At 44.4% G+C, this 25,770-nt stretch overlaps 1 protein-coding gene across 2 annotated transcripts in view; it reads left to right on the forward strand.

The window, feature by feature from the left end:
- Positions 1–25,770, forward strand: part of Znf532 (zinc finger protein 532) — a 103,279-nt gene that overhangs the window by 1,057 nt on the left and 76,452 nt on the right. The window contains exons 1-2 of one of the 2 annotated variants that reach the window (XM_013019023.1): positions 1,364–1,624; positions 1,755–1,822. In XM_013019023.1, coding sequence (XP_012874477.1) covers positions 1,611–1,624; positions 1,755–1,822 — 82 coding nt within the window. In that variant the 5' untranslated portion in view covers positions 1,364–1,610. Of the gene's footprint in view, positions 1–1,363; positions 1,625–1,754; positions 1,823–25,770 lie in introns of those variants that run through there. The other variant, XM_013019021.1, reaches the window with a different exon arrangement.

Below are 25,770 nucleotides of genomic sequence, written 5' to 3' on the forward strand. Positions count from 1 at the left end.
CGACCGGGGCGAGCGCGAGGCGCAGGCCCCGGGGCCTGGCTGCGGTGGCTTGGCCCACCCTCGCCTCGGGGACGCTTGGCCTTCGCGCCCCACCACCTTCCGTGGAGGCGGGGGGGGGGTGTCCGGGCCAGAGCTGGCGGTGCTAGGCCCCACCGGCTCGAGAGAGAAAGAGGGGGGGGCACGTGAGCGCAGCCGGCCCTTCTTCTCCCCCCTCCATGGCTGGCTGGGCTGAGCTGAGTCTCCCAAGGCCTCTGTGGCCCCTCTTCCCCACTGCCTCTTCACGTGTCCCCCCCCCCCGCCCGTTGTCCCCAGTCATCCCCGAGGTGTGCCACCCCGAGGTGAAGGCATTGGGACTTCTCCCCCCAGGTGCTTGAAAGAAGAGAAGGTTGGAGAAGGAGGAGGAGGAGGAGACTTGGGGGGGCTGCTGGTGCTGCTGCTGCTGCTGGTGGTGGTGGTGACAGGGCTGGGAGAGAGAAGAGAGGGACGGAAGGGAGGAGGGGGCTGGGTGGGGTGGGGGTGACAGGCAGAGAGGAGCCTGGTCAACAAGCCAGCACCACTCTGCTAGGAGGCCAGGCCGGCTCCTACAGCCGACGCATCCTGTGTGAGGAGACACACATAGATTGCTTTCTTGGGGGCTCTTTGTCAAGCCACCAACACTGAGAACACACACTGACACACACGTACACAAAGATCTGAGCCAGGTTGTGGGAGGTAAGTGGGGGAAGGAGAAGGAGGGGGAAAACAGTGGCTGCGGTGGGCTTTGGGGTGGTCAGGGACGGGGGGATGAGCCCTGAGGGGCCCGTGGAGTGCTTGTGAGGTGAACATTTCCAAGGCTGTGTGCTTGTGGGGGGGGTGGGGGGGGAACGACACACAGGATGACCTTCCCCTCCTCAGGAAGGCCTAGAAGGGAGAGGCAGCCCCCAGCGAGGTCCCCCCATGCTGATGATTTTCAGAGACTTGTTGGCAACTCAGGGAGGGTTGCCATAGCTTTTTTATGTAGGGTGACCAGAACCGGCTGAAACTGGTTTGAGGCAGATCAGCTCCTGAACACAATGCAGTCACTGAGCTACTACAGTGGGATAGCAGCTTCCTCCCTTCATGGCAGCCAAAAGCAGAGGAGCTTGCAGGAAGGTGCCATCCCTACACAGTATGTGAATGCACACTTAGACACCACACAGCACTGGTACGTGACTAATGGAACCCTAAAAAGATCCTGTGTAGAGACGATGGGGAAAAAAAAGGTTCAGGTTTGCAAGGTCTGAGATGACTTGGGCTTTTCCTGCCTTTTTCTTTTTGCTTAAGGGATGGACAAGGAGCTGAGATTTATGACCCTTATTAAAGAAAAAAAAAAAGGTGCCTTGCTAGGGTGGGGACACTTGGTTTGTGCAGTCTCTCTCTCTCCCTCTCTCTCTCTCTTTCTCTCTCTCTCTCTCTGTGCTTTTTTTTTTAAACAAAACAAAACCAGGATGAACTGATGGATTCGTAATGGTAGTTTGTTTGTTGCTGGAGAATGCTACTTTGCATGCTTTTTTTCTCTTGCAGGGTATGTTCTGTTTTGTGCTTTTCCTTTTAGAAGCTCCTAAAGGGTGTTGGGGATACTTCTGACTATTATGAAGGCCAAAAGGTAACAGTATTGTTCTAGGAAATGAGCAGAAATGCAATCCAGTGATGCTGTTAGCCATACATGCTGTCTTTTTTTTTTTTCCTTGTAGGCCTGTTGACTGGGGCTGCTTTTAACCCTTTCCTATTTGCAGAGAATGCAGCCGTGTGACAGTAACTGAACACTGGCCCAAAGTCTTTCCCAAAGGTCAAGGTTCACAAGGTGAGAGATGCTATTTTTAGCATGAATTTAAATATTAATTTGCAGATCCATTCAGACACAGACTGACAGTGCATTGGTATCCTGAAAGTGAATGGGGTTCGGTGTGGAGAAGAAATTCTCTTAATGTTGTCTGTGTTTAAGTGGGATTTGAGTGGCTTTTTGATGGTATTGCTACCAAGGTGAAATCTGAATGCCTTCATTAAATCGCATGTGCCTGGGCATTTGAAACTTCAGGCCTGGAAAGAGGCTTGTTTAGAGAATGGTAGGCGGCTGGGCCTTGTGAGAATGTGCTGGTTTGCATACGACTGAAGCAATACACATGGACCATTCTCCCCATGTTTGAAAGAAAATGTGAAGAAGGGCTTTACCAAATTGAGGCAGCCTAGCTACCTTTTTGTAGGATTTGAGGAGCCTGGAGGTAAACTCGTCTTTTGTTCATTCATCACTTTTTTTTTTAAACCTTTTTCTCTCTGTTAACCTGAAAGGTTTTTCACTTGAGTCAAGTGGTGGAATGTCTTTTATTGATTTTGGGGGCTGTCGACGGTGAGTTCTTCATCGGATTATTTGTAACATACATTTTAATGCGGAATACTAATGGAAGACCAGGAGGAAGGAAACCGGGGAGTCTGGTTTCATCTCAGCAAAGATGTCTCTCAATTCACAGCTTTACTGTAATGGGTAGTAGAAAATGTCTTAATGCTTTCAAAAGACTGCAGTTAGATTTGAGCTGGCATTTTTGTGCACCTTCCCAAACCAGAGGTTGGAGAGGGAGAGGAGAAAGCAGAGAGGCGGGTAGCAAAGTGAATTCAGAACAAAGGCTGGGGGAGCTTCCAGAGGAACATGAAACAATTTGCCTTGGGGGTTCCTTGTGAAAAGAAAGACAACTTCCCCAAACAGGAAACCTGTCTCTCCAGACTCTGATCCCACTTGAGCTCAGCCACAGAACTTGTTCTGCCCTTCTGCTGGTTTGGTTAAAAGTATAGTCAAGAGGTGCCCATTGGAGACGTGATTGCAAGTACATTTCTCCCTCACTTTGAAGTGGGTTATTTTGTGCCTCTCTGGGCTCAGCAAAATAGTCTTTTCAAAATGTCGTGGATCTCAGAATTGGTTAAGTCCTGTGCTGGCAGTTGGTGGGCAGTCTAGCTGCAGTGAAGGGTGTTAAGTATGCAGGTTTTTTTTATTATTGAAATGTTTTTCATTTGCCTGTAGTAATCCAGCTGGTAAAAGGGGAGACAGGAGTACATTGGTTAGCTTGGAAGACTTTGGGCAGTATTTAATGGAGATAAATGTAATCTCGGATGGATATACCAGCAAATAGCTTAGACGATGGAACAAAATTCTTTGCGAATCACTGGGTTAAAATTGGTTTTCAGTTCTATCTTATTTCCAACTGCCAGAGGTTCTGTGGATGACTGGGGCAGAAATATGCTTGCAAAGCAGATCGGAACCTATGTTGCATGATATGCTGTTTCGGCATTTCTGGTGCCAACTAAAACTCAGATGGCTAATATGATAAACCTTAATTAGCTTAATACAATAAGCTGTTTTACCATTCAGTCCTTCGTTCCTGTGTTTCTAGAGCTGGGGATTTTTTATTTAACTTGGACAACTTGCCCCTTACCATGACTATTTCTTAAGAATATGTTAAAAAAAACCAAACCAAAACAAAACCTTTTTTAGGTACTTCATGTCATGGAATGTTCTGGCTTACTTGCCTGATGGTTTTTAGCTTTGTTCTCTCCCCCCCCCCCCCCCACTAAGTCTCCTGAAAATAGCATTTGTTTTACATCCAGGCCAGTCTTTCCAGCTGCAAATGCTGCTTAAGGTTGGAGAGCTGGTTCCCCCGGGCAGCAATCATGAGCTCATCTTGGATTGGAGCTGGCCTCAGGTGTTGATCTCATGCTGGGCTCTAACAATGCAGCAGGCCCTGGGCTCTGGGGAGCGGGACCTGAGAATTCTGGAGAATATGCAAGGGCTTGTTCCTTCCTGGGCAAACCGGGAGAGCCGGGAGAGCCAGGAGGCAAGGCCAGCCCAGCCCAGGCACCCACACTTGGGGCGGGGCCTGCACTGGAGTCTGAGCCTGGCGCCTGCTTGGAATTGCCTGTGGCTGTCTCCTGGGTGGACGACCTGCGGGCCTTCCCTCTGCAAGCTGGAATGTGTGGGTTTGGCCCAGGGTACACTGGAAAGAAAGTGTAACTGGTTCAAGTGTTGAACACTTCTTGTTTTTATCCTTTGCCTGAAATGTAGTCATATTTTCCGTGTTCAGGAACACTAGATCCAGGCTTTTATAGCTTTCAGCCTCACCTGGTTCAGGAGTGTACCCTTACTCCTCCCCCACCCCTTTCCCTTTCGACTTCTATTTACCTTAAAATCAGAATCTTACTATGTAGCCAGGCTGGCTTTGAACTCACCAGCCTCCCACATATCTCCCAAGTGCTGGAATTATAGGCATGTGCCATTACTTCTGGTCACCTATTTTTTTAAACGAAGGTCTAGGGAAGAGGTAGGTGGCATAATACAACTTTTTGCATATACTTTGGGACAGGGTGAGTTAGGAGCCTCGTTTTTCCATTCCCCTATACTTCTTTCCTAGGAGCATAGGTTATCTTTATGGCTTTCAAATAGTGCCTTTCTCTACCCCATGTGCCCTGCTGGTGCAGAGGTGGCCCAGATGTGAAGCCTGGGAAGAGGAGTCAGTACTAGGGAGACTGGAAGGACTTGAAGAACCCTTGGGTCTGTCCCTTCCTTACTTTCCTAAAAGCTCCTATTCCATGAATCGTGGAAAAGGAGAACAGCAGAAAGACACATCTTTGTGTTAATAAGGATGGTCTTCCTCCTCCCCTCCCCCACGGCTGTGCTGGTAGAGGGGTTTGAACCCAGGGCCTCATGCTTTCATGCTTATCCTTCTAGGCTGATGCTTTATCACGTCATCCATACTCTCCATTTCCCTCTAGGGCTGTTCTTCTTCTGTTTATTTTTGTTTTGGCTGAGCCCTGGGCTTGAACTCAGGAACCTGGGTGGTGTTCCTGAGAGTTTTTCCCTTCCTGTTGGTTGTGGGATTTGAACTCAAGACGTGGGCACTGCCTCTGAGCTTTTTTGCTCAAGGCTAGTGCTCTTCCACTTTGAGCCACAGCACCACTTCCAGTTTAATTGGAAATAAGAGTCTCATGGACTTTCTTGCCCAGGTTGGCTTTGTACTGCGGATCTTCAGATCTCAGCATCCTGAGTTGCTAGAGTTGTATGGACGTGAACTATTGGCACATTAAAAAAAAAATCACTGAGTAGTATTCCACTGTATGGATGTACCACAATTCGTTTATCTACTTACTGGTTGAAAGACTTTAGGGTTGTTCCCCTTTCTTGTTGATTGTGATGAAAGTTCCTAGTGCAGGTCTTCACTTCTCTAGGAAAATAGGACACTTGCCAGGTCCTATGGTCTGTCCATGGGAATGAGAAGTTTGAATGAAACAAACTGAGCTCATTGTAACAGCGTGGAACGATGTGACTTTGGCACACCCGTGAACACTGTCGACACTGAGGGATGATCATGATAATACAGCTCTTTAATGGGATGACATGCTTTATAGCCCTGAACTAATCGGAATTAGCCAAAATGGAAACAAAAACCTGCAAGTTGTAAAATATCCTTTATTTCCTCCAGCTATTTTTAATGTCTTCAGAACCATTTGGCTGTTTAAGTTTTCACATTTGTCTTCAGGTTCAGTTAAACAGCACCCAATAATAGAGTTGAAATTTTGGAAAGTGATACCGGAGATCTTTGTTGAAATAAATCATAGTTGTGTGTAAATAACCTCTTCATTATAGTTTGATTTATTGACTGCCAAAATATTGGTGACACTGTACTTACTCTTTGAAGTTCTTATTCAGCTTTAATACCTTGTAAAGGAGTAAATATAGCAAAGCAACTAAAATAGGGACACTGGAGTTTGCAAGCAGATTATTAGTATTGAAAAGGATAAAATAGCTGGGGGCTGGGGGCTCTACCACACCTACTCAGGAGGCTGAGATCTGAGGATCGTGGTTCAAAGCCAGTCCAGGCAGGAAAGACTGTGAGACTTTTTATCTCCAATTAACTACCAGAAAACCAGAAATGAAGCTGTGGCTCAAGTGGTAGAGTGCTAGTCTTGAGCAAAAAAGCACAGTGCCCATGCCCTGAGTTCAAGCTACAGGACTGGCGCGCGCGCACACACGCACGCACGCACGCGCGCACACACACACACACACACACACACACACACACGAAAGGATAACATAGCTTTCAGGATGGGAGAGAGCCAGTAGGCAGAGGTCATGGTGGAGGACAGTGGTGAGCTGGGTTAATTCAGGGGTTCTTTCAGCTGTTCACTCCATACTTATTGTTTCCTGAGCCCCCGGCATTGTGTTAGTTAGGTCCTGTGAATGCACAAGGCAAAGGAAACCAGAGAGAAAAATCCAGTGGGAAGTAGACTAGAGAAGCTATGAGAGGAATGCAAATGGCCTTATAATGCCAAGGGTCGCGAGGGAAGCCCCTGAAAAAGTGGCCTCTGAGCCAAACCTGGAAAGCCCTGAGTGAGAATGTAAGGCATGGTGCCCGGCAGGCCACCCAGGCTGAGGGGAGAGAGCGTGCAGGGCTGGAGTAGGGGTGTGAAGGCAGAGAGAACATGTAAGAAGCCAGGTTGGTACCTCTGGGCGTCAGGCAAGGCCAAACTGCTGCAGGTCTTAGTATACCGCAGTGTGAACTTCTGTGGCCAGCATTGGCAGAAGGACTTGCCTGTCACCACAAAGGTCCCGTGGCAGTCTCTGGGTGGGAGTGGGGGGGGGGGGGGGGGTAGAGGGGGTGGCATGGCGGCAGGGAGGATGAGTGTGTTCCCTGTAACAGTTCAGAGGAGAAAACCTGAGGGATATGTGGCTGTGGGGTTGGAACAGTAGGTAGTGGTTGGGCAGAGGGCCAGGTGTTGATAGGGTGCCCGGGAGTGGTCATCTGGGTCCCTTGGTTCTTTCTGTCTTGATGGCAAACCAGGAGAGATTTGGGAATGGTCTGGAGGGGAGGTCAGGTTTGGGCTCAGTGGCTCAGTCTGGACGTTAGGAGGGTGTTTAGGCTGAAGGTCTAGATTGGGAGGCCAGAACTGTCACTTTCCTCCACAGGACATGTTCTAAAAATGCCATTGGGCATCTGAAATGGTGCAGGGTACATAGTACTGAGCTCAGTGTGCACAGTACTGAGTAGATAGTACATGGTACTGAGCTCTGTGTACTGTTTTCTGTACATGCCTACCTGTGATAATATGTATGTTAGATACAGTATGAGAATAACAATAGCTAGTACTAGAACAGAACAATTATAACACTATAGTTATTTGAAACTTAAACTCATTTCTGGAAGTTTCCACTTACCTTTTCTTTCTTTCTTTCTTTTTTTTTGGGTCCAGTTGTGGGGCCTGAACTCTGGGCCTGGGCGCTGTCCCTCAGCTCTTCAGCTCAAGGCTAGCGCTCTACCACTTGAGCCACAGCTCCACTTCCGGCTTTTTTTACTTTTTGCTTATGTGGTGCTGAGGAATCGAACCCAGGGCCTCATGCATGCAAGGCAAGCGCTCTACCACTGAGCCACCTTTCCAGCCCCAATCCACTTACCTTTTCTAACTTCTTTTGACCCCAGGGGAACTGGAAAATGAAGTCACAGATAAGAAGAGACTACCTTAGTATAGAACTGAGGGGTGAGAAGAAGAAAGGCTAAAATGGATTGAGTTAGGGGTCCTGGGAGGTAATGGTTTACATAGTGAAAGCCTATTAATAAGGAGGGAACTTAAAATGTATGCACCAGAAATTGTGGGAGGGCAAAGGTTGTTAGTGATAGAGTGCTTGCTCGTACAGGATATGCTCTGGGTTTGGTCTGTCTGCAGGCCAACATTTCCAGAAAGGTTGAAAATAGTGTCCAAAGCTAACACCTATGGACATGCAATGTGGGAGTGATCCTTTGCTAATGAGATCACAAAATGTCAATGCGATGAGATGCGCACCCTACAGGTATCCCCTATGGTACCAGTAGGGAAACTGAGTCAGGGGCCTTGGCTAACATTTCCCAGATCATAAATGGTGATTGAGGAGGATTGGAAGTACGGGTCATCTAGGGGGTTCAGCACTAGGGCTGTAAGGGAAAGGGATGGACCCCGGGAGTTAGCAGGTGTCAACCAACAGATACTAATAGTGCTCAGATGAGGTGAGGCCTGGTCCCTGGGCCTGTGTAATGGTGAGGTTTGAGGTCCACCATTTTCATGTTTAGCCAGATCTCCCAGACTACCCTACAGAGGAGAATCTGCTGTCGGTAACAGAACTCTAGCAATAGCATGTTGAACAATTTATGAAAATTCCCCCTTCCCCCTGCCCTCCAATGTCAAGGTTTGAACTCAAGAGGCTTGCTTTGGGCTGGCTTTGAACCTCAGTCTTCTAGATATCAGCTTCTTCAGTTTCTAGGGTTACTATATGAGCTACTGGCCTGTCAAGACTTTAACAGTTTTCCAGAGCACTAGGGTACAGGCACAGAATAAAAGCAAGGATTCTTCCTTTTGTCTTCTGTGCTCTTTGAAAAAGAGAAGAAAAGTAAAATACACTGGAAGTCATGCTGAGAAAAATCCAATAATAAATAAACACAGTTTAGGGAATTATTTGAATCATCTCTAGGCCAGAAGTTCTAAATTCTGGCTGTCTTAGACCTCAGGGGATAGAAGTAAATTTGGTTTAATCTACATCTGGAGACTGAAATAAGTAATTTTAGACAAACTGTAAGGGCTTTTTTTTTTTTTTTTAAACTGTCCCATGTATTCTCTACTGAGGAGCTTCTACTCAGTAGTTGTAGGCCCCCAAATGCCATTTTCATGTTGTTTTCTTTTCCATTATTACAACTTCATATAGTTAGAGCTTCTAGGCATTATGAATGACCTGTAGAGACCTAAAGACAATTTGATCGTACAGTTCTCAGTTCAGCCTTTTCTTTTTGGGATACAAACTTGTTTTTGAGGCTGATACTTAGGGTTAACAATGATTGTTGCTTTTATAATTTTCTTTTGAACGGTTCCCCCCCCCCCCCAACTGGAGATCTAAGAAGATTGTTGAAAACTTTTTTTTGCTCAAGGTTAGTGATCTAACACCTTGAACAACAGCTTTACTTCTGTTTTCTGGTAGTCAATTAATTGGAGATCGTAATCTCACAGACTTTCCTGCCCAGGCTGGCTTTGAACTCTGATCCTCAGATCTCAGCCTCTTGAATAGCTAGGATTACAGACATGAGCCCCCAGTGCCCGGTGGTTGAAAATTTCAATAGGTGGAAAGTTTAACCCAGCCTGGAGGTGTCTTATGCCTGTTATCCTAGCTACTCAGTAGGCTGAGATCTGAGAATCATGACTCAAAACCAATCTGGGCAAGACTGAGACTTTTTTTTTGGTAGGTCGCAGGGCCTGAACTCAGGGCCTGGGTGTTGTATCTGAGCCTTTTTTGATCAAGGCTAGCACCCTATCACTTTGAGTCTCAGCTCTACTTGTTTTTTGGGGGTGGTTAATTGGAGATAAGAGTCATGGATTTTCCTGCCCAGGCTGGTTTGGAACCATGATTTTTAGATCTCAGCTTCCTGAGTAGCTAGGATTACAGGTATGAGAGCTACCAGTGTCCCAGCTCTGTGAGACTCTTACTTCCAATTAACCACCAGAAAACTGGAAGTGGTGCTGTGGCTCAAAGTGATCCAGCTCTAGTCTTGAGTGGAAAAGCTCAGAGACAGTGCCTGACCCTGAGTTCAAGCCCCACTACTGGCCAAAAAATAAAATTAAAAAAAAGTTCAACGCTCCTGTTTTAAAGTCTCACATAGCTGAAAATAATTCAGATCTTTGAAGTTATCACCTAATTTTCTAGAGTGAACCCAAATTGTAGGGAAAGGCTCATCAGGAAACCAGCAGCTGGTCAGGTAGTAAAATCCTGAAAGCAGCCAAACTCCTTATTCTGGACCATCCACCATGCTCTTTTCTTTGCCTTCCATTTAGTCTGTGTGTTTTGATGATATATAATCTCACTCATGTTTATAATCCTGAATTCATGGATTAATCAAATTAAACCTCTCATAAGCTGACCTTTAACAGTTGGGCTGGTTTTCTATAGCAGGAAGGGAGAAGAGGTCTCAAATGGTGATGCTCAGCACTTGGCCAACCCTGGGTGATAAGGCCATGAAGATGTGTAGGGCTGTGTCAGGTTCTTCATGACATGGTTCTGTGTGCTGACCCCTAGTGATACACACGTGTGCTCTGCCTGTTACTATTGTGGCTGTGGCTCTAGCTGTGGGACCTGGAGCAAATGACTTACATTCCAAATCATGCTCTTCTTGCAGGTGGTTGTGAGAATTGAATGTATACACAGTGCTGTAAGTCTTTCATATAATTGTTGCTGTTATTCTGTGTTTCCTGGTCTCCTTGTTTAGGGAAAAGGACATTTTCTGTGCTGTTTGGGGGTGTGTGAAATGTAGATAAAAGGGTAGTACACATGTTCCTACTTGGTTGTAGTTTCATTTGTAGTTGGATGTCTTGCTCAGATTTTCTAATTATAATCTTGTACCTCAACTTTCCTGCTCATGGAAATAGTCCAATCAGGGCTAAGGTCATGGTTCCAGAGAACCTTAAATTCAAACTCTAGCACCTCAGGGAGAAACAAAAATTTTAAAAAAGGCAGCCCAATCAATGATTGACCATGGTCAAGATTGTATATTGGTGTCACTTCTCTTGACCAAAGTTTAAAACAGAATCAGAGTTGGCTGTGAAAATCTGCCAGGTTAGCAAATACCTTTCCTTTCATCCTACATTTATGTCCCAGTGACTGCACACTGGGATTTGGGTCTAACGGAAAGTTGAGTGGAGATGGCATTGACAGATCCATGAAAAGTTGTTTTATTTTGGGAATTGCTGTGTCCAGTAGCCACTGGCCACCTATGGCCACTGAGCTCTTGAAATTTTGCTTAGTAAGATGCACACTCAGTTTTGAAGACTTAATAAAGGGGATATGAAATATATGATTGTATATTGAACTGAAGATTTTGGTTAAATACAATTATTATTACTTTATTTTTTTGTCCATACTGGGCATTGTCCCTGAGCCTCTTTGTGCTCAAGACTAGCGCTCTACCACTTGAGTCACAGTGCTACTTCTGGCTTTTTTGCGTTGTTTAATGGAGATAAGAGTCTCACAGGGACTATTCTGCCTAGGCTGGCTTTGAACTGTGATTCTCAGATCTCAACCTTCCAAGTAGCTAGGATAACAGGTGTGAACCATTGGTGCCCAGCTTGTTACTATTTTTTTGATGTTAGGATTGAACACAGCTTGTTACTATTTTTTTGATATTAGGTTAGCACATTCTAAGCACATGTTCTACTGAGTTATGCCCCCAGCTTCATAATTAATCATTAAAATTTAATCATTCTCCTTTTTTTCCTCTAAATTATAATTTCTACAAAACTTAGAACTATAATGTTCATGTTTCTATTAGTGCTGGTCTGGAATGTTGGGTGGACATCTAAATAAGTCAAGCATGTATTTCTGTGTGCAGTAGTGTTCATATTTAGTGATGTTGTGGATCTCTCCCTTAGGTTAGATAAGGTAATAACTGTGTTCGAGAGCTAGGTGCTAGAGGCTCACACAATGGAATCTTAGTTACTCAGGAGACTGTGATCTGAGGATCACAGTTTGAAGCTATCCAGGACAGAAAAGTCCTTAAGACTCTTCCCTTCAGTTAACCACTACAGAGCCAGAAGTGGAGTTGGACTCAAGAGGCCTTGGGCAATGCTCAGATACTGAGCTTAAGTCCCAGTACGGGCACACAGAATCCGCTTCATGAGGGGAAAGTGGGAGCATTGGCCAGCTCTTGGTGAGAAATGATGAAAAATGAGAGCCCCACTATGAGTTGAAGGATGACTCAGCTACTTTGGGAAAATGGAGTTAGGGAAATGGGCTGCTTTTTGATTTCTGTGTTGTTAGGGCTCATAGCAAGCCAGACAACTGCATAGCCTTATGGTTTGTGCCAGGGAGATTAAGGCTCGGAGAGGTTAGGAGTATGCCAGGAACAAAATTAATTTGACAACCAGGCCCTTCTAATCTGAGCTCTATCTTTATCATTTTCATGCCAGGAGCCAAGATGAATGAACTCTTCACAATGTAGAAAATGTGAATCTGAAGCTGGTGGCTCATGCCTGTAATCCTATCTACTCAAGAGGCTGAGATCTGAGGATCGAGGTTTGAAGCTAGCCTTGGCAGGAAAGTCCATGATACTCTTAACCTCCAATAACCTACTCAGAGAAAGTCAGAAGTGGTGATGTGGCTCAAGTGGTAGAGCACTATCCTTGAGTACTGAGGCTCAGGGATGGCACCCAGACCCTTGAGTTTAAGCCCTAAGGACTGCCAAACAACAACAACAACCAAACAAAACACCCCCCCCCGCCCCCGTGTGAATCTGTGCGCTCTCTCTCTCTCTCTCTCTCTCTGCCATTCCTGGGGCTTGAACTTGGCCTGGGCACTGTCCCTGAGCTTCTTTTACTCAAGGCTAGCATTCTACCACTTGAGCCACAGTGCCACTTCCAGCTTTTTCTGTGTATGTGGTACTGAGGAATCAAACCCAGGGCTTCATGCATGCTAGGCAAGCACTCTACCACTAAAGCACCTTCCCAGCCCCAATATGTTCTCTATAAAAAATGATTCAGAGTCACAAAACCAGCATCTTGTCTTTAGTATTTGCTCTGTAAATGCATGGCTCATACTGGGTGTCTGAGCAATGTATTGGGCAAAGGCACCGAAGGAAGGAAACGTGACCAAGTGACTGGAGGAACTTTTCAGAGCTAATGCTAAGGGTCCCTCATGGGATCTAAATGTACAGGCGAGGCCTCTGTGATGAAGGTGTGTATCTGCGTCTGTGGTACCTGCATAGGTGCACATGGTGTGTGACTGGGCCTGTTATAGTATGTATAGTATTTGGCAAAATGCTAGTCCGGTTTTCTGGTGAGTGTTAATTTTGGGGAAGATTAAACACATAATTTAGCGTATGACAGCAATGAACAGGCTTTAATGGTTTTGATTTAGATGACTCAGAATTAAAACAGCATTTGTTCTCTGATCTTAAGCTGTTGGATATTGTTGACTCTGGTTGGGTTTTGAATTTAGCTGTCACGTCTGGTTACACAGGGCTCAGGTTTCAGGTCATTGAGGAGAGGAAAAACCTTGTCTGCATCTGTTTTGTTTCTTAGAAGACCTTGCTGGGCTGCCGGTCTCTACAGGCCACTTTAGGATGTGCTTGACCATGCTCTGTCTGTTATTGGACCATCTGATGACATCTGTCTTCTTACTGTCTGCACGGGTGCGTCAGTGTGTGCCTTACTTTCCTCCAGACCTCTGTGCTACAGTCTTGTCCCTGAGCTTGCTTGCTTTTTTTTTTGGTCAATCATGGGGTTTGAACTCAAGGTCTGGGCACTGCCCCTGAGCTCATTTGCTCAAGGCTAGTATTTGACCACTTTTGAGCCACAGCTCTACTTCCAGTTTTCTGGTAGTTAATTGGAGATAAGAGTCACATGGATATCCCTGCTGGGGCTGGCTTTGAACCCTGATCCTCAGCTCTCAGCCTCTTCCTACTGTTTTTTGAGGCAAGGATTGTACTGTGTATCTCAGGCTGGGCTTGAACTTCCTGTGTGTACCAGGTTAATCTCAAACACATTTCCTCTTGACTTAGTCCCCTGAGTGTTAGCATTCAAAACATACATACTACTGCATCCAGCTGGATTTTTTTTTACCTTTTTTTTTGGCCAATAGTCTACCACTGAGTTATGCCTCCAGCCTGGTTTTTGGTTGGTCATTTTGGAGACCGAGTCTCATAGACTCTGTGTGGGGGCTGGCTTTGAACTGCTTTACTTCAGAGTTCAGCTTCCTGAGTAGTTATAGGCTTACTGATGTGAACCACTGGTTCCCTGATGAATTTTCAGACTTGGAAAGGGAAAAGCCAGGACTCAATTTATCTTACTCTGATTCCTGTGTTTCTGCCTGCTGCAGTGTGCTGTGGTTTAGAAGTGTCATTTCTGTAGCTGTGTGGTGGAGGCTCAAATGTCTTTGATGTTCAGAGCCACTGCTTTGAGGTCAACCAGTGTTTCTACTGTTGTCAAAACCCAGTGTGTTCCTTGCTTGCCTCAGGGCCCTGATGTGGCTGTGGCTCCTGAAAGCCCGTGCTATGCTAAGTAGCAGTTTCCCTATCTCACCAGACCTACCTATACCTGCTTGTGCGCATGTACCCTGTCTAAATACACAGAGCCTGTTTTTGGCAGTACTCACAGATATCCAGGTGAGATTTTGCTGTTGTTGTTATTTTGCCAGTCTTGAACTCCGGACCTGGGCATTGCCCCTGAGACTTTTTGCTCAAGGCACTCTACCACTTGAGCCATACTTCCGCTTCTGGCTTTTAAAATAATTTTGATGGCATTAAAATTCAGCTTCTGAAGAAACCTTTCATTGCTGTCTTTCCTATTTGGTCGAGCATGTATATGCTTGTTTTTTTTTTGTATATGTGTGTGTGTGTGTGTGTGTATACATACATACATACATACATATATATATATATATATATATATATATATATATATCATCAACTTCAGGTTGATGTAGAGTTGGCCTGCGGGGGAAAAGCATGTGGAGTTCCACTTGTCAGGGAAACAAATGGGCAGGCAGTACTTTTCTTTAATCAAACTCCAAACTGAACCAGTTTCCTAAAACTAGCTCTCAAAGAGTCATTACTTGACACTTACCTCCATTATAAGCAAATATGGTGCTTTGTGAGAGCTCCAGCATCTGGGAGGTCTGGGCACTTGGAGCAGAATTCACTCCATCAAAAGTTTAGAGGACTGTGAGAAAAGGAATCATGTGTATAGTGTGTGTGTGTGTGTGTGTGTGTCCCCATACTCCCAAATTCCTAGTCTGTAACCAGAGACGCATGCCTGGGTAACAGCATTGGATGCTATTGGTTGTCTTTTTGTGTATCTCCTGGGTAACAGCATTGGATGCTATTGGTTGTCTTTTTGTGTATCTCCTGGTCCTAGGGCTTGCAGTCAGGGCCTGGGTACTATCCCTGAACTTTTGTGCTAAAGGCTAGTTATCTAATACTTAAGCCACAGCTCCACTTGTGGCTTTCAGTTTTTGGTGATTAATTGGAGATGAATCACCAACTGTCCTGCTCAGGCTGGCTTTGAACCTTGATTCTTAGACACCAGCCTCTGAGTAGCTAGGATTACAGGCTTGAGCCACCAGTGTCTTTGAAGCTTCTGGAAGATGGAAGAGAGACTTACTTGTGAGGAATTCTTGGAGATTTCATGCCTCTCCTCTTCTTCCTCCTCCTCCTCCTCCTCCTCCTCCTCCTTCTCTTCCTCTTCCTCCTGCTCCTCCTCCTTCATATAACTGATTTTTGAAATGATGTAATTCATTCTCTTGATTTTTTTAAAAATCTGTTTTCTATCTACTCTAGGATGAAGGCTGATAGATGAGTTTATTTTAAATATCAGCAGTGGTAGACTGGGAATGATAACTATGGGGTACTCTTAGTCATTTTTTACAGATGCAAATACAGTATTTCCATAATCAAAAAAAAGGTTTTTAGTGAATTTGGCAGCTACACTTGATCTCAGTTGAAAGGTGAAGAAACGATTGGATTTACCATCTAGTGAGAATTAGCATGGTTTTGGTGTGGTTTTGGGGACTCAGAACTCTAGAGATAACTTGCAGGGAGCTATTTGTCTATGCTTTCCCCAGCTTGGAGGGAGAGGAGGATGGAATGGAGCAATGGAGCAATGGCTTGCCACCATACTGTGGGGACTGTGGATGACCCAGAGAAGCCAGTAGTGCATCATGATTTAGAATTCTGAGTTAGCACCCAATGCTGGTGGCTCATGCCTGTAATCCTAGCTACTCAGGAGGCTGAGATCTGAGGATCTCAGTGAGAAGCTAGCTCAGGCATAAAAGTGTGTAAGATTATTAGCTCCACTGAACTGTCAATAGGTTGAAAGTGGAGCAGTGGCTCTAATGATAGAGCACTGGTCTTGAGCAAAGCAAAAAGCTCAGGGCAGCACCCAAGCCCCGAGTTCAAGCCCCAGGACTAGCCAGCACACATACAAAAAAGAACACTTGAGACATATTCACAGTGCAAACTTTTAAAATAAAGATGTCAGTGACTAACGATTAAAATATTTTAAAAAATAAAGGAAAACAAATGAGAAGGAACAGGAAAGGTTGCTTCTGGTGGCCACAATGTAGGAACAGGCTTCTGAGCAGAATTTAGGACTTAGGTGCAGACATTTTAAAGGCTTATTCAGGTGACAAAGGGAAATTATTTTGAAGTTCTTTCTGTGCGCAAAATACTACTTCTAATTTAAGAAATCTATAATTTGCTTCAAACTAAAATTGTAGAGGTGATGCTAAAAAGCATGAGTATTATAAAACACCAAAAGCATCCTTTTACAGAGTAGACAAGGTTACTTTTAAGCATTTTACTCTTTTGTTACTAGTATTTACATGAAAAGGTAGTATCTTAAGACATTTTGGAATTTATCAAATGTGATTTATTAAGAGAAAGGCAGTTTGTATCTAACAGTGAAGATATTTAGACTAGCCCACTTTAAGCAGTCTAAATGCATTTTCTGAGGTTAATGGAGACAGACTTTGCTTAGACCCATTCAATCTTTGTATAAATTCATTAGTACACTGCTAGCACAAGGGTATCCTATCTAGTGGGAAATGGAGCTTATACAAAGTGTCTTGACACAATTGTCCTGACTGATGGTTTTGACTTTCCCTAATTTTGTAGTAAATTGAAACTTGGACCTGTTTCCTTTTTTGTATAGATAGGAGTTTGAAAAATGCAAATCTTATCTATCCATCTATTCATGCATCTGTGCATACATCCAGATGAGCTTTTTTTGGGGGTACTGAGGATGGAGCCTTATGCATGCTAGGTTAACTCTCACAGAGGTTTATCCTCAACTCATACAAGGAGGAAATGTTATATTTAGTTTTTTTTTTTTTGTCAGTCATGGGGCTTGAACTCTGGGCCTGGGCGCTGTCCTTCAGCTCTTCAGCTCAAGGCGAGCACTCTACCACTTGAGCTACAGCGCCACTTCCTTAGTTGTTTTTTTTTAACCAGTCCTGGGGCTTGAACTCGGGGCCTGGGCACTGCCCCTGAGCTTCATTTACTCAAGGCTAGCACTCTACCACTTGAGCCCCAATGCTACGTCTGGCTTTTTCTGTTTATGTGGTTCTGAGGACTCGAACTTCATGCATGTTAGGCAAGCCCTCTACCACTTTGCCACTTCCCAGCCCTATATTTAATATTTTATGTAAAGAAATTCTTCTTTAAATAGAGTAAAAGCTCAAAGTACTGTGACAGTTCTCCCCTGCCTTTTTCTAAATAAAAGGTAAAAGGTGTCATGTGCTCTTTATAAGCCTTTCTGTGAATCTTACATTAAAAATATGACCTAGTTTTTTCCTTGATGGTCTTTTTTCATTGTTCCAGGTCAGTAGTTTATAGTGACTCTGCCTTTTAATGACAGCACAGTCAAAATCATAAAATAGATTGTACCAAAGACATCATAGATGTCTCTAACACTTCTGAAGTGTATACTGAAAAGTGGTTAAAATGGAGCTGGAGATGTAGCTCAGTGGTAGAGCACTTGCCTGGCGTGTATTAGTCCTAGGGCTCCATTTCCAGGACCGCAAAAACTAAACCAAACCAGATGGTTAAAATGGTGAATTTTATGTTATATATTTTACCAAATTTTTTTTAAAAAATTGAGTAACTGATGAAGTCATTTGTATAGCATAATCATTTTCTTATTGGTAAACATATAATTTCTAACGTTTTACCTATGTTTTACAAACAGCTGTTCCCCAAGTTCTTTTTTTTTTTTTAATTAATTTATTTTTGTCAGTCGTGGGGCTGGAACTCTGGGCCTAGGCTGTCCCTCAGCTCTTCAGCTCAAGGCTAGCACTCCACCACTTTAGCTACAGCGCCACTTCTGGTTTTGTGAGTGGTTTATTGGAGATAGGAGTCTCATGGACTTTCCTGCCCTGCTGGGGCTGGCTTTGAACCGCAATGATCAGATCTCAGCCTCCTGAGCCACTGGCGCCTGACCCAAGTTCTTTTTTGCACATGTGCCCTTAAATTGAGCAGACCTTACTTTTTTGGTTTACAACCTTGTTCCTGTACCCTAAAATCAATGACATGTCATCCTGTTGTAGGAGATAGAATCCTTGCTCATTTTTCTTTGGGAGTAATTACAGAAAGTGCTTTTTTTTTTTCTTGTCTAGATTTTTTTTTTTTTGATCCTGTCATGGGGCCTGAACTCTGGGCCTGGGCACTGTCCCTCAGTCCTTCAGCTTAAGGCTAGTGCTCTACCACTTGAGCTACAGCGCCACTTCCAGCTTTTTCTGCTTATGTGGTGCTGAGGAATCGAACCTAGGGTTTCATGCATGCTAGGCAAGCACTCTACCACTGAGCTACCTTCCCAGCCCTAGATTTTTTTTTTTTGCCAGTCCTGGGGCTTGAACTCAGGGCCTAGGCACTGTCCCTGAGTTTCTTTTGCTCAAGGCCTGCACTCTACCACTTGAGCCACAGTGCCACGTCTGGTTTTTTCTGTGCAGGTGATACTGAGGAATCAAACCCAGGGCTTCACGCATGCTAGGCAAGCACTCTACCACTAAGTCACCTTCCCAGCATTCTGTCTAGATTTTAAGAATTTGGGTTGGTGCTAGTGGCTCTCGTTCATAATCCTAGCTTCTCAGGAGGCTGAGATATGAAAGATCATGGTTTGAGGCCAGCCTGGGCAGAACATTCATGAGACTGTATCTCTCAAATAAGCAGCAAAAAGCAGTGCTAGAGGCATGAGTCAAGTAATAAAACCACTAGCCAAGCAAACAAGGTGATTGAGCTTGAGTTCAAATCTAAGCACCTCCAAAAAAAAACATTTTCAGGTGTGGGAAGCTGTTGGAGAGAAACCACCCCATAGCAATCTCCTGGGTTGAGGATTTTCTTTCAGTAAACAGACCACTAACTCAATGGATACCTGGGTAAGTCCTGTGTACTTTTTTTTACTGATCCTATGTCAGTGCCCTATGGCTGTGCACAGCTCATGTCTAAACCAGGTGGGTGACCTGGTTCTCAAAGGCTCTGGCAGGTGAAATGAAGGACAGGACATCCACCCCCCAGGTGGGGGGAGGTACACACGCACGCACACACACACACACACACACACACTCGCACGTGTGCGCGCGTGCATGCACACACACGGTCAGATAACCAGCTGGGTCAGGTGACTCATTTCCTGTTACAGTAGTGCCAGGGGCCTTAGGCAAGGGCAGATGCCAGGCCTCTCCTCCCATGCAGTGACCTTGTATTTAGCAAAATCTGAATTCTGAGTTTTGAGTTTTTCTTGCAGATTTATCCTATAGAAGTTCGGAGGGCACTGTTCCTTTTAAATTTACGTTCTCTTTTCTACAGAGCAATACTGGGCAGGTATTTTTGGAAGCTTTGTATATTCCATAAGTAGATAGACTGCTGTTTAGAACCTTCATCTCGTGGCAAGTCAGCACAATTCTATTTTTGAACTCTTGAGCAAGAAAAAGAAAACATGGGTCATGTGGGTTGAGCAGAGTTGCTTAATTTGGATGTGGTTTGCTGCAGATTCGAGCACCTGCCACTCATGCGCTTGAGGGCAGGTGGGATGGTCTGATGGGGAGAACGAATGGAACTGTGCCCTGCAGAGCCCTTGCCTTCCACCTGGGCTGCCACATGAGGCCACAGACCAAAACAGAAACCACCACGCCTGACTCCTGCTCTCACCGCAGCCGCTGTCACAGAGGCCTGGCCAGGATTGCTGGTTGTGGTTAGGGGGTACTTCTCCGTGGTGGCCCTGTGGGTGTTGGGGGCTAGCAGTCCTGGGGGCTGTGGTGAGTGCTTCCTGGGGAAGTGACTAAGGCACTGGCTCTGAAGCCCCTCTATTCCCAGTAGCCCTGGGGCAGGCCAGGGTGGTAGAAATAGTATGCAAATGGCTTTCCTTAAGCATGGCCTGAAATGAAAGGAGTCTGACACACACAGTCTTTCAAGTTCGGCTACTGCTGTGCTTTGAAAAATTCCTTCCTCTCTGCTGTTCTAGTTCTCAGTCTAGAGAAAATAACTTGATATGTTTCTTTTTTTTCCTTCTGTCGGTTGTGGGGTTTGAACTCTGGGCCTAAGTGCTGTCCCTCAGCTCTTCAACTCAAGGCAAGTGCTCTACCACTTGAGCTACAGCACCACTTCTGGTTTTCTGGTGGTTTATTGGAGAAAAGAGTTTCATGGAGTTTCCTGCCTGGGCTGGCTTCAAACTGTGATCCTCAGGTCTCAGTCTCCTGAGTAGCTAGGATTACAGGCGTGAGCCATGGCGCCTGGCTTAATATGTTTCTCTAAAGAATTTTCTAGGATTATAGTCCATTATAAATGATAAGATTTAGGATTAAAAAAATCAACTTACTTGAGTAATAAAATATACCTTCCATTAAGAGTTTTATATAAGCCAGTCCCTAGGTAGCTCATTAATACAGGAAGACAGGAAAGTGCAGGAGAATATAATCATAAGATTGAATGCATATGAATATAAAACTAGGAAAATTGAGGGACGTTGGGTTGGGAGATGGGGACAATGATCATCTAAGTGCATTTTTTTAAAATATTTTTGTTTTTTGTCAGTCATGGGGCCTGAACTCTGGGCCTGGGCACTGTCCCTCAGCTCTTCAGCTCAAGGCTAGAGCTCTACCACTTGAGCCACAGCGCCACTTCTGGCTTTTTCTGGTGCTGAGGAATCAAATCCAGGGCCTCATGCATGCAAGGCAAGCGCTCTACCACTGAGCCACCTTCCCAGCCCTAGGTACATTGTTTTACTTTATCTCATTTTATAATACAAAGCAACTTTATTAGGAAGATAATAATGATGGCATGCCAAAAACAATAATGATGGTATACTAACTCGTACCTCTGGATTGGCTAAGGAAGGATCTGAAAATTCCCCTTTTAATGTCTTCCAAGATTTGGACTACATTTATATGTACTCTGTTCTTTCTTCAGACCTGGAAAAAATAGCCACATGTTTTAATAAGTCATGATTCTTCCCTTTGCCATGTGCAGAAGTTCTGGTGATACTTCTGACACTTCTTTTCCTCTTTTACCCTAGCCAGCTTTAGTGGGTTCAGCTTTATGGGCTTTAGAGCTAGGACAGAGGAGGTATGGCCTTGTGAATTTTTCTCCATGGGAAATCAGTTATTTCATTATCATATTGATAATGGCATTGCCTGAAAATGCCTTGTATCATTGTTTCTATCTTTCAGTGTTTTTTTTCTTCTTCCTCTTTGTTTCCGGGCTGGGATGGAAGCCAGTGCTTTGTGCATACTAGGCAAGTGCTTCACTGCACCACACCCCAGGGAAAGCTGCCTGTCTCATTCTGTCCTTCTGATCACCCTTCCTTGTCGTTGAATTTGCCATTTTCCTAGCATGCTGCCACGTACCACCTTTGGCCAATATGCTCTCTTTCTTAAGGATGATGAGCTTCTGGTTCATTCTTTCCTGGATTTGCATTTTGGAAGATTTCTTTTAGGCTAAGATCCTAGGAAAGTGAGGGGATAAAAATGAGAATACAGGAAGTAGAGCTGTGGCTCAAATAGAGTCCTAGCCTTGACCTGAAGAGCTGAGGGACAGTGCTTAGGCCCAGAGTTCAAGCTCCACAACTGACCAAAAAAAAAAAAAAAAAAAAAAAAAAAAGAAATAGTTTTTAGCTGGGCGTTGGTGGCTCATACCTGTAATCCTAGCTACTCTGGAGGCTGTGATCTGAGGATCATGGTTCAAAGCCAGCCCTGGCAGAAAAGTCTATGAGACTCTTATCTCCAATTAACCACCAGAGAACCAGAAGTGGCGCTGTGGCTCAAGTGGTAGAGCTCTAGCCTTGAGCTGAAGAGCTGAGGGACAGCGCCCAGGCCCAGAGTTCAAGCCCCATGACCGACAAAAAAAAAGAAAAAAAAAAAAGGAATCCATCAGTATGTCATGACACAAAGGCACTGTGAAATCCATAGCAGATGGTGTCTTTTTTTTTTTTTTTTCCCCAGTCCTGGGGCTAAAACTCAGGGCCTGGGTACTGTCCCTGAGCTTCTTTTGCTCAAGGCTAGTGCTCTACCACTTGAGCCACAGTGCCACTTGTGGCTTTTTCTGCTTATGTGGTACTGAGGAATTGAACCCAGGGCTTCATGCATTCTAGGCAAGTACTCTACTACTAAGCCACATTCCCAGCCCTCAGATGGTGTCTTGATGGATGGAGTGATAGAAGTTGTTCCTGAGCACATGGTAGACATCAAGGTTATGATTTTTCATACTGCTGAGGATCAAAACCAGGATCTTGCACATACTTAACAAGTACTGTCCCATTGAGCTCCACCTGCAGCCATAAAGGTTGTGATTTAAGAACCTGAATAAATTATTCTAATGTCTTTGTTCCCTCCTGTTCTCTAACCCTTCATTTTACCCTCTGAGTTAAAAATATATGTTCAGGATTTTAAAGCAAATGGGTGAAATTCAACACTGTATGTGTTAAAGGTTATTTTTTGAAGTGTTCTTGCTTTTGCCAGAATTCGTGAAGGCATATCTCTTGGGATTCTTACTTTGCCTTAAAAACAGCTTGGAAATACCAGAATCTGAATATAAAAGGGTAGTCTTTATTTTTTAAGTGTATATTAACTATACAGTGAGGATTTCATTGTTCCTAAAAGAGTACTTTTGAACAACTATGTATGTTTGAGTTGACATAGAAGCATGTCTGTCGCTGTGATGAGAGTGCACAGGTGTGCACTTCATGTATGTGTCAAAGCTTAGGGTGTTCAAGTGCTGGGTGTGTGTATTTATGATCGTATGTGTTTAGAGATCTCTTTCCCAAATGATACCAGTTTCTGTCTGGTGAGTTGGCCTCTCCAAGGCTTTTGCCTTCTGTTGCTGAACTTGTGGATCTCAAAGTTTAGGAAAAGAACATGTGTTACTCTTGTAATATAACTCAGGAATTAAAGAAAGGTGCATTTGAACATGGCAAAGTTGGGCTCTGGTAGTTCATGCCTGTAATCCAAGCTACTCAGGAGGCTAAGATCTGAGGATTGTGATTTGAGGTTAGCCCAAGTAACAAATCTATACTATTTCTCTTCTTTCTTTTTGTTTTTGTTCCCCCCTCCATCCCTGTTGTGGGATTTGAACTCAAGGCCTAGGTGCTGTCCCTGAGCTTTTTCAATCAAGGGCTAGCACTCTACCACTTTGAGCCACAGGGCTACTTCCAGTTTTCTGGGGATTAATTGGAGATAAGGGTCTCATGATTCCTTTTCCAGCTGGCTTTGAACTGTGCTCCTCAGATCTCAGCCTCCTGGGTAGCTAGGATTACATTTAGGCACTCCTGGTGCCAAGCTTCAACTTGAGTTGAAGCTTCTATTTTGAGTATCTATAAAGGGTTTTATGCTTCTATAAGAAGCTGAGAGAGTGGTGATTAGTTGTGTGTAGATTGCTTGAGTGATTTTCGGATTCTTCAGGAAAGCCAAGAAAACAGTCATTGGGTTTACTGTGGCATTTTCCTGTCCCAACTTTAATGTTGTTGGTAGTGAGGTAGAAGAACCATTTTCCAAATGCCCATCACTTAGCGGAGGAAGAGATGCTCTGCTAGCTATTTCTGTCCTAGAACAGGTTGATGGCTGTCTGCCCTCATTTATCCACCATTGTTTCACACTTGCACATAGATGCATGCAGATGTGATTTTCTTCTTGCCATTGAAAACTGAAAGGCTTTGTCTAGGAAGGGCTTAAATAACTGATACTACTCTTATTAATGTATTCCTTTGAGCTGTGGCTCATCCTGGGATTAAGGTGCTGGCTGTGTGCATCTTGACCTTCTTCTTCCTTAAGGAAGTGATCATCATTTGCTTATTTGCTTTTCCTGCAGCTTGATTTCCTCTTCCACTTTTTATTATGCACAGAACTGTCCTTGACATTACAGAGTTCCTTGCATTTTAATAGCATTTACCTGCCAAGTTTTTTTTTTTTCCCACCTAGATAGTTTGACACTTTTGTCTAGATTTGTATTGTTTCTGACCTTGGGGAGTTTATGATCTTTTCTTTTTTTTGTCCTCCCAGTTCCAGGGCTTGAACTCAGTGCTTGCTTAACTTGCTTGGTTATGTCTAGTGCTATACCACTTGAGTCATACCTCCAGTTTGGCTTTTTTTGTTGTTCTGGTTCTGGTACTGATTGGGGCTTAGATTCAGAGCCTCACACTTTCACTTGGCTTTTTTTAAATCAAGGCTGGTGCTCTACCACTTGAGCCACACCTCTGCTTTTGTCTTTTTGCTGGTTATATCATAGACTTTTCTTGCCCAGGCTGGGTTTGAACCTTGATCCTCAGCTCTCAGCCTCCTGGGTAGCTAGGATTACAAGTGTGAACTATCAGTGCCTGACCAGCCCAGCTCCCCCGCGCCGCCCCCCCCTCCCCCGCACCCCCTCCCCCATTATTTTGGAGATAAAGTCTTAAAAACTTTTCTTCTCAGACTGGCTTTGAACTACAGTCTTTTAAATCTCAGCCTTTTGGGTAACTAGGATTACAGATGTGAGTCACTAACCTTAATTTACAGGTTGTGGTCTTTTAAGTATGTGGAACTCAGAAAGGTTAGCAAGTTAAATCTTCTAGGAATGAACAAAGAAAACTGCCAAAACTTACCACACTGCTATGATACCGGGCCATTGGCAGAGACTCCTGCTGAGCTTTTCTCTGTAAGTTCTTGCTACAGCTTAAACTACCTTGGCTTGCTCAGCTTGGATTGTCCACCAGGGAGCCAATCACAAAAGGCATCAGTGGCCCTATACTGAGCAGTAGCCAGGTCATTGGCCTGGCTGGCTGAGCACTGCATTTGGCAGTAAACCAGCAGACCCATTTCTTGAAGATAGTATTTCCCAAGGCACAGGCAAGGCCCTGTGATGCTCGTAGGGGTGAAAGGGTGTGGAGATTAGATCCTGGTGAACAATTTATTCTCTAGACCTTCTTTTGCCAAGTTGAAGGGGGGAAAAAGCACATTAATACATTATAGATCACATAAGAGACTGAAAATGGGGAAGTATTGTGGTAAAGAACAGGTTTAAACTTTGTTTAGCTACTTGACCTTTGACTCTTCTTTAATATCTGAACATGAATATGCTGGTGACTTGTGTGTGTGGAGTAGAGGTGGCTTTCTTTCCCTGTACACAGGGCTCTGTTCTCGTGTTAGAAGTGGCTGGGGTGTTGTATAGGGGCATCATGAAGGCAAAATTTATTTTTGCAGAAAGGTGCCCTATCAGCCAGACACCTGTCAAGCAAGCACACAGAGCCGGCGGGCTTCTCTCTATTCCTAACACAGAGGCTCTGCTTCTCTGCTCAAACTGGCCAGGCACAGGTTCACAGCCTGCTTGTGACTGGCTAGTTTAAAGAAAGTAAGATATATCTTATATATTTACACAGAGTGACCATTGAAAAGACTTTGAACGGAGAGTAACAGTACACAAGTAATCTCTTAACACATACCCACACCCTCTGCTATTTCTTGAACAATCTGAGGTGTGTCTTAACTTCATCTTGGAACAACAAGTTAAGACAAGATCTTACATTTCAAAAATCCCTCCTTATCCCAAAATAGTTCCTCTTTCCCTTTTTTTTACTTGCTGATATTGTCCTAGCAAAACAATCAACAAGTGCCAAGCTACCAGGCCAAACCCGGAACCCTTAAGCAACCCACTTCGCTAGAAAATAAAAAAGAACAGCTTTTCCCACATCTGTGTGCCAGCTCATTATGTCCCTTTTCTCCATTCCATTCTCTTGTAATGTCCTGCCAGT

This window comes from Dipodomys ordii, unplaced genomic scaffold (genome assembly GCF_000151885.1).
Source record: "Dipodomys ordii isolate 6190 unplaced genomic scaffold, Dord_2.0 Scaffold43, whole genome shotgun sequence".
NCBI lineage: Eukaryota > Metazoa > Chordata > Mammalia > Rodentia > Heteromyidae > Dipodomys > Dipodomys ordii.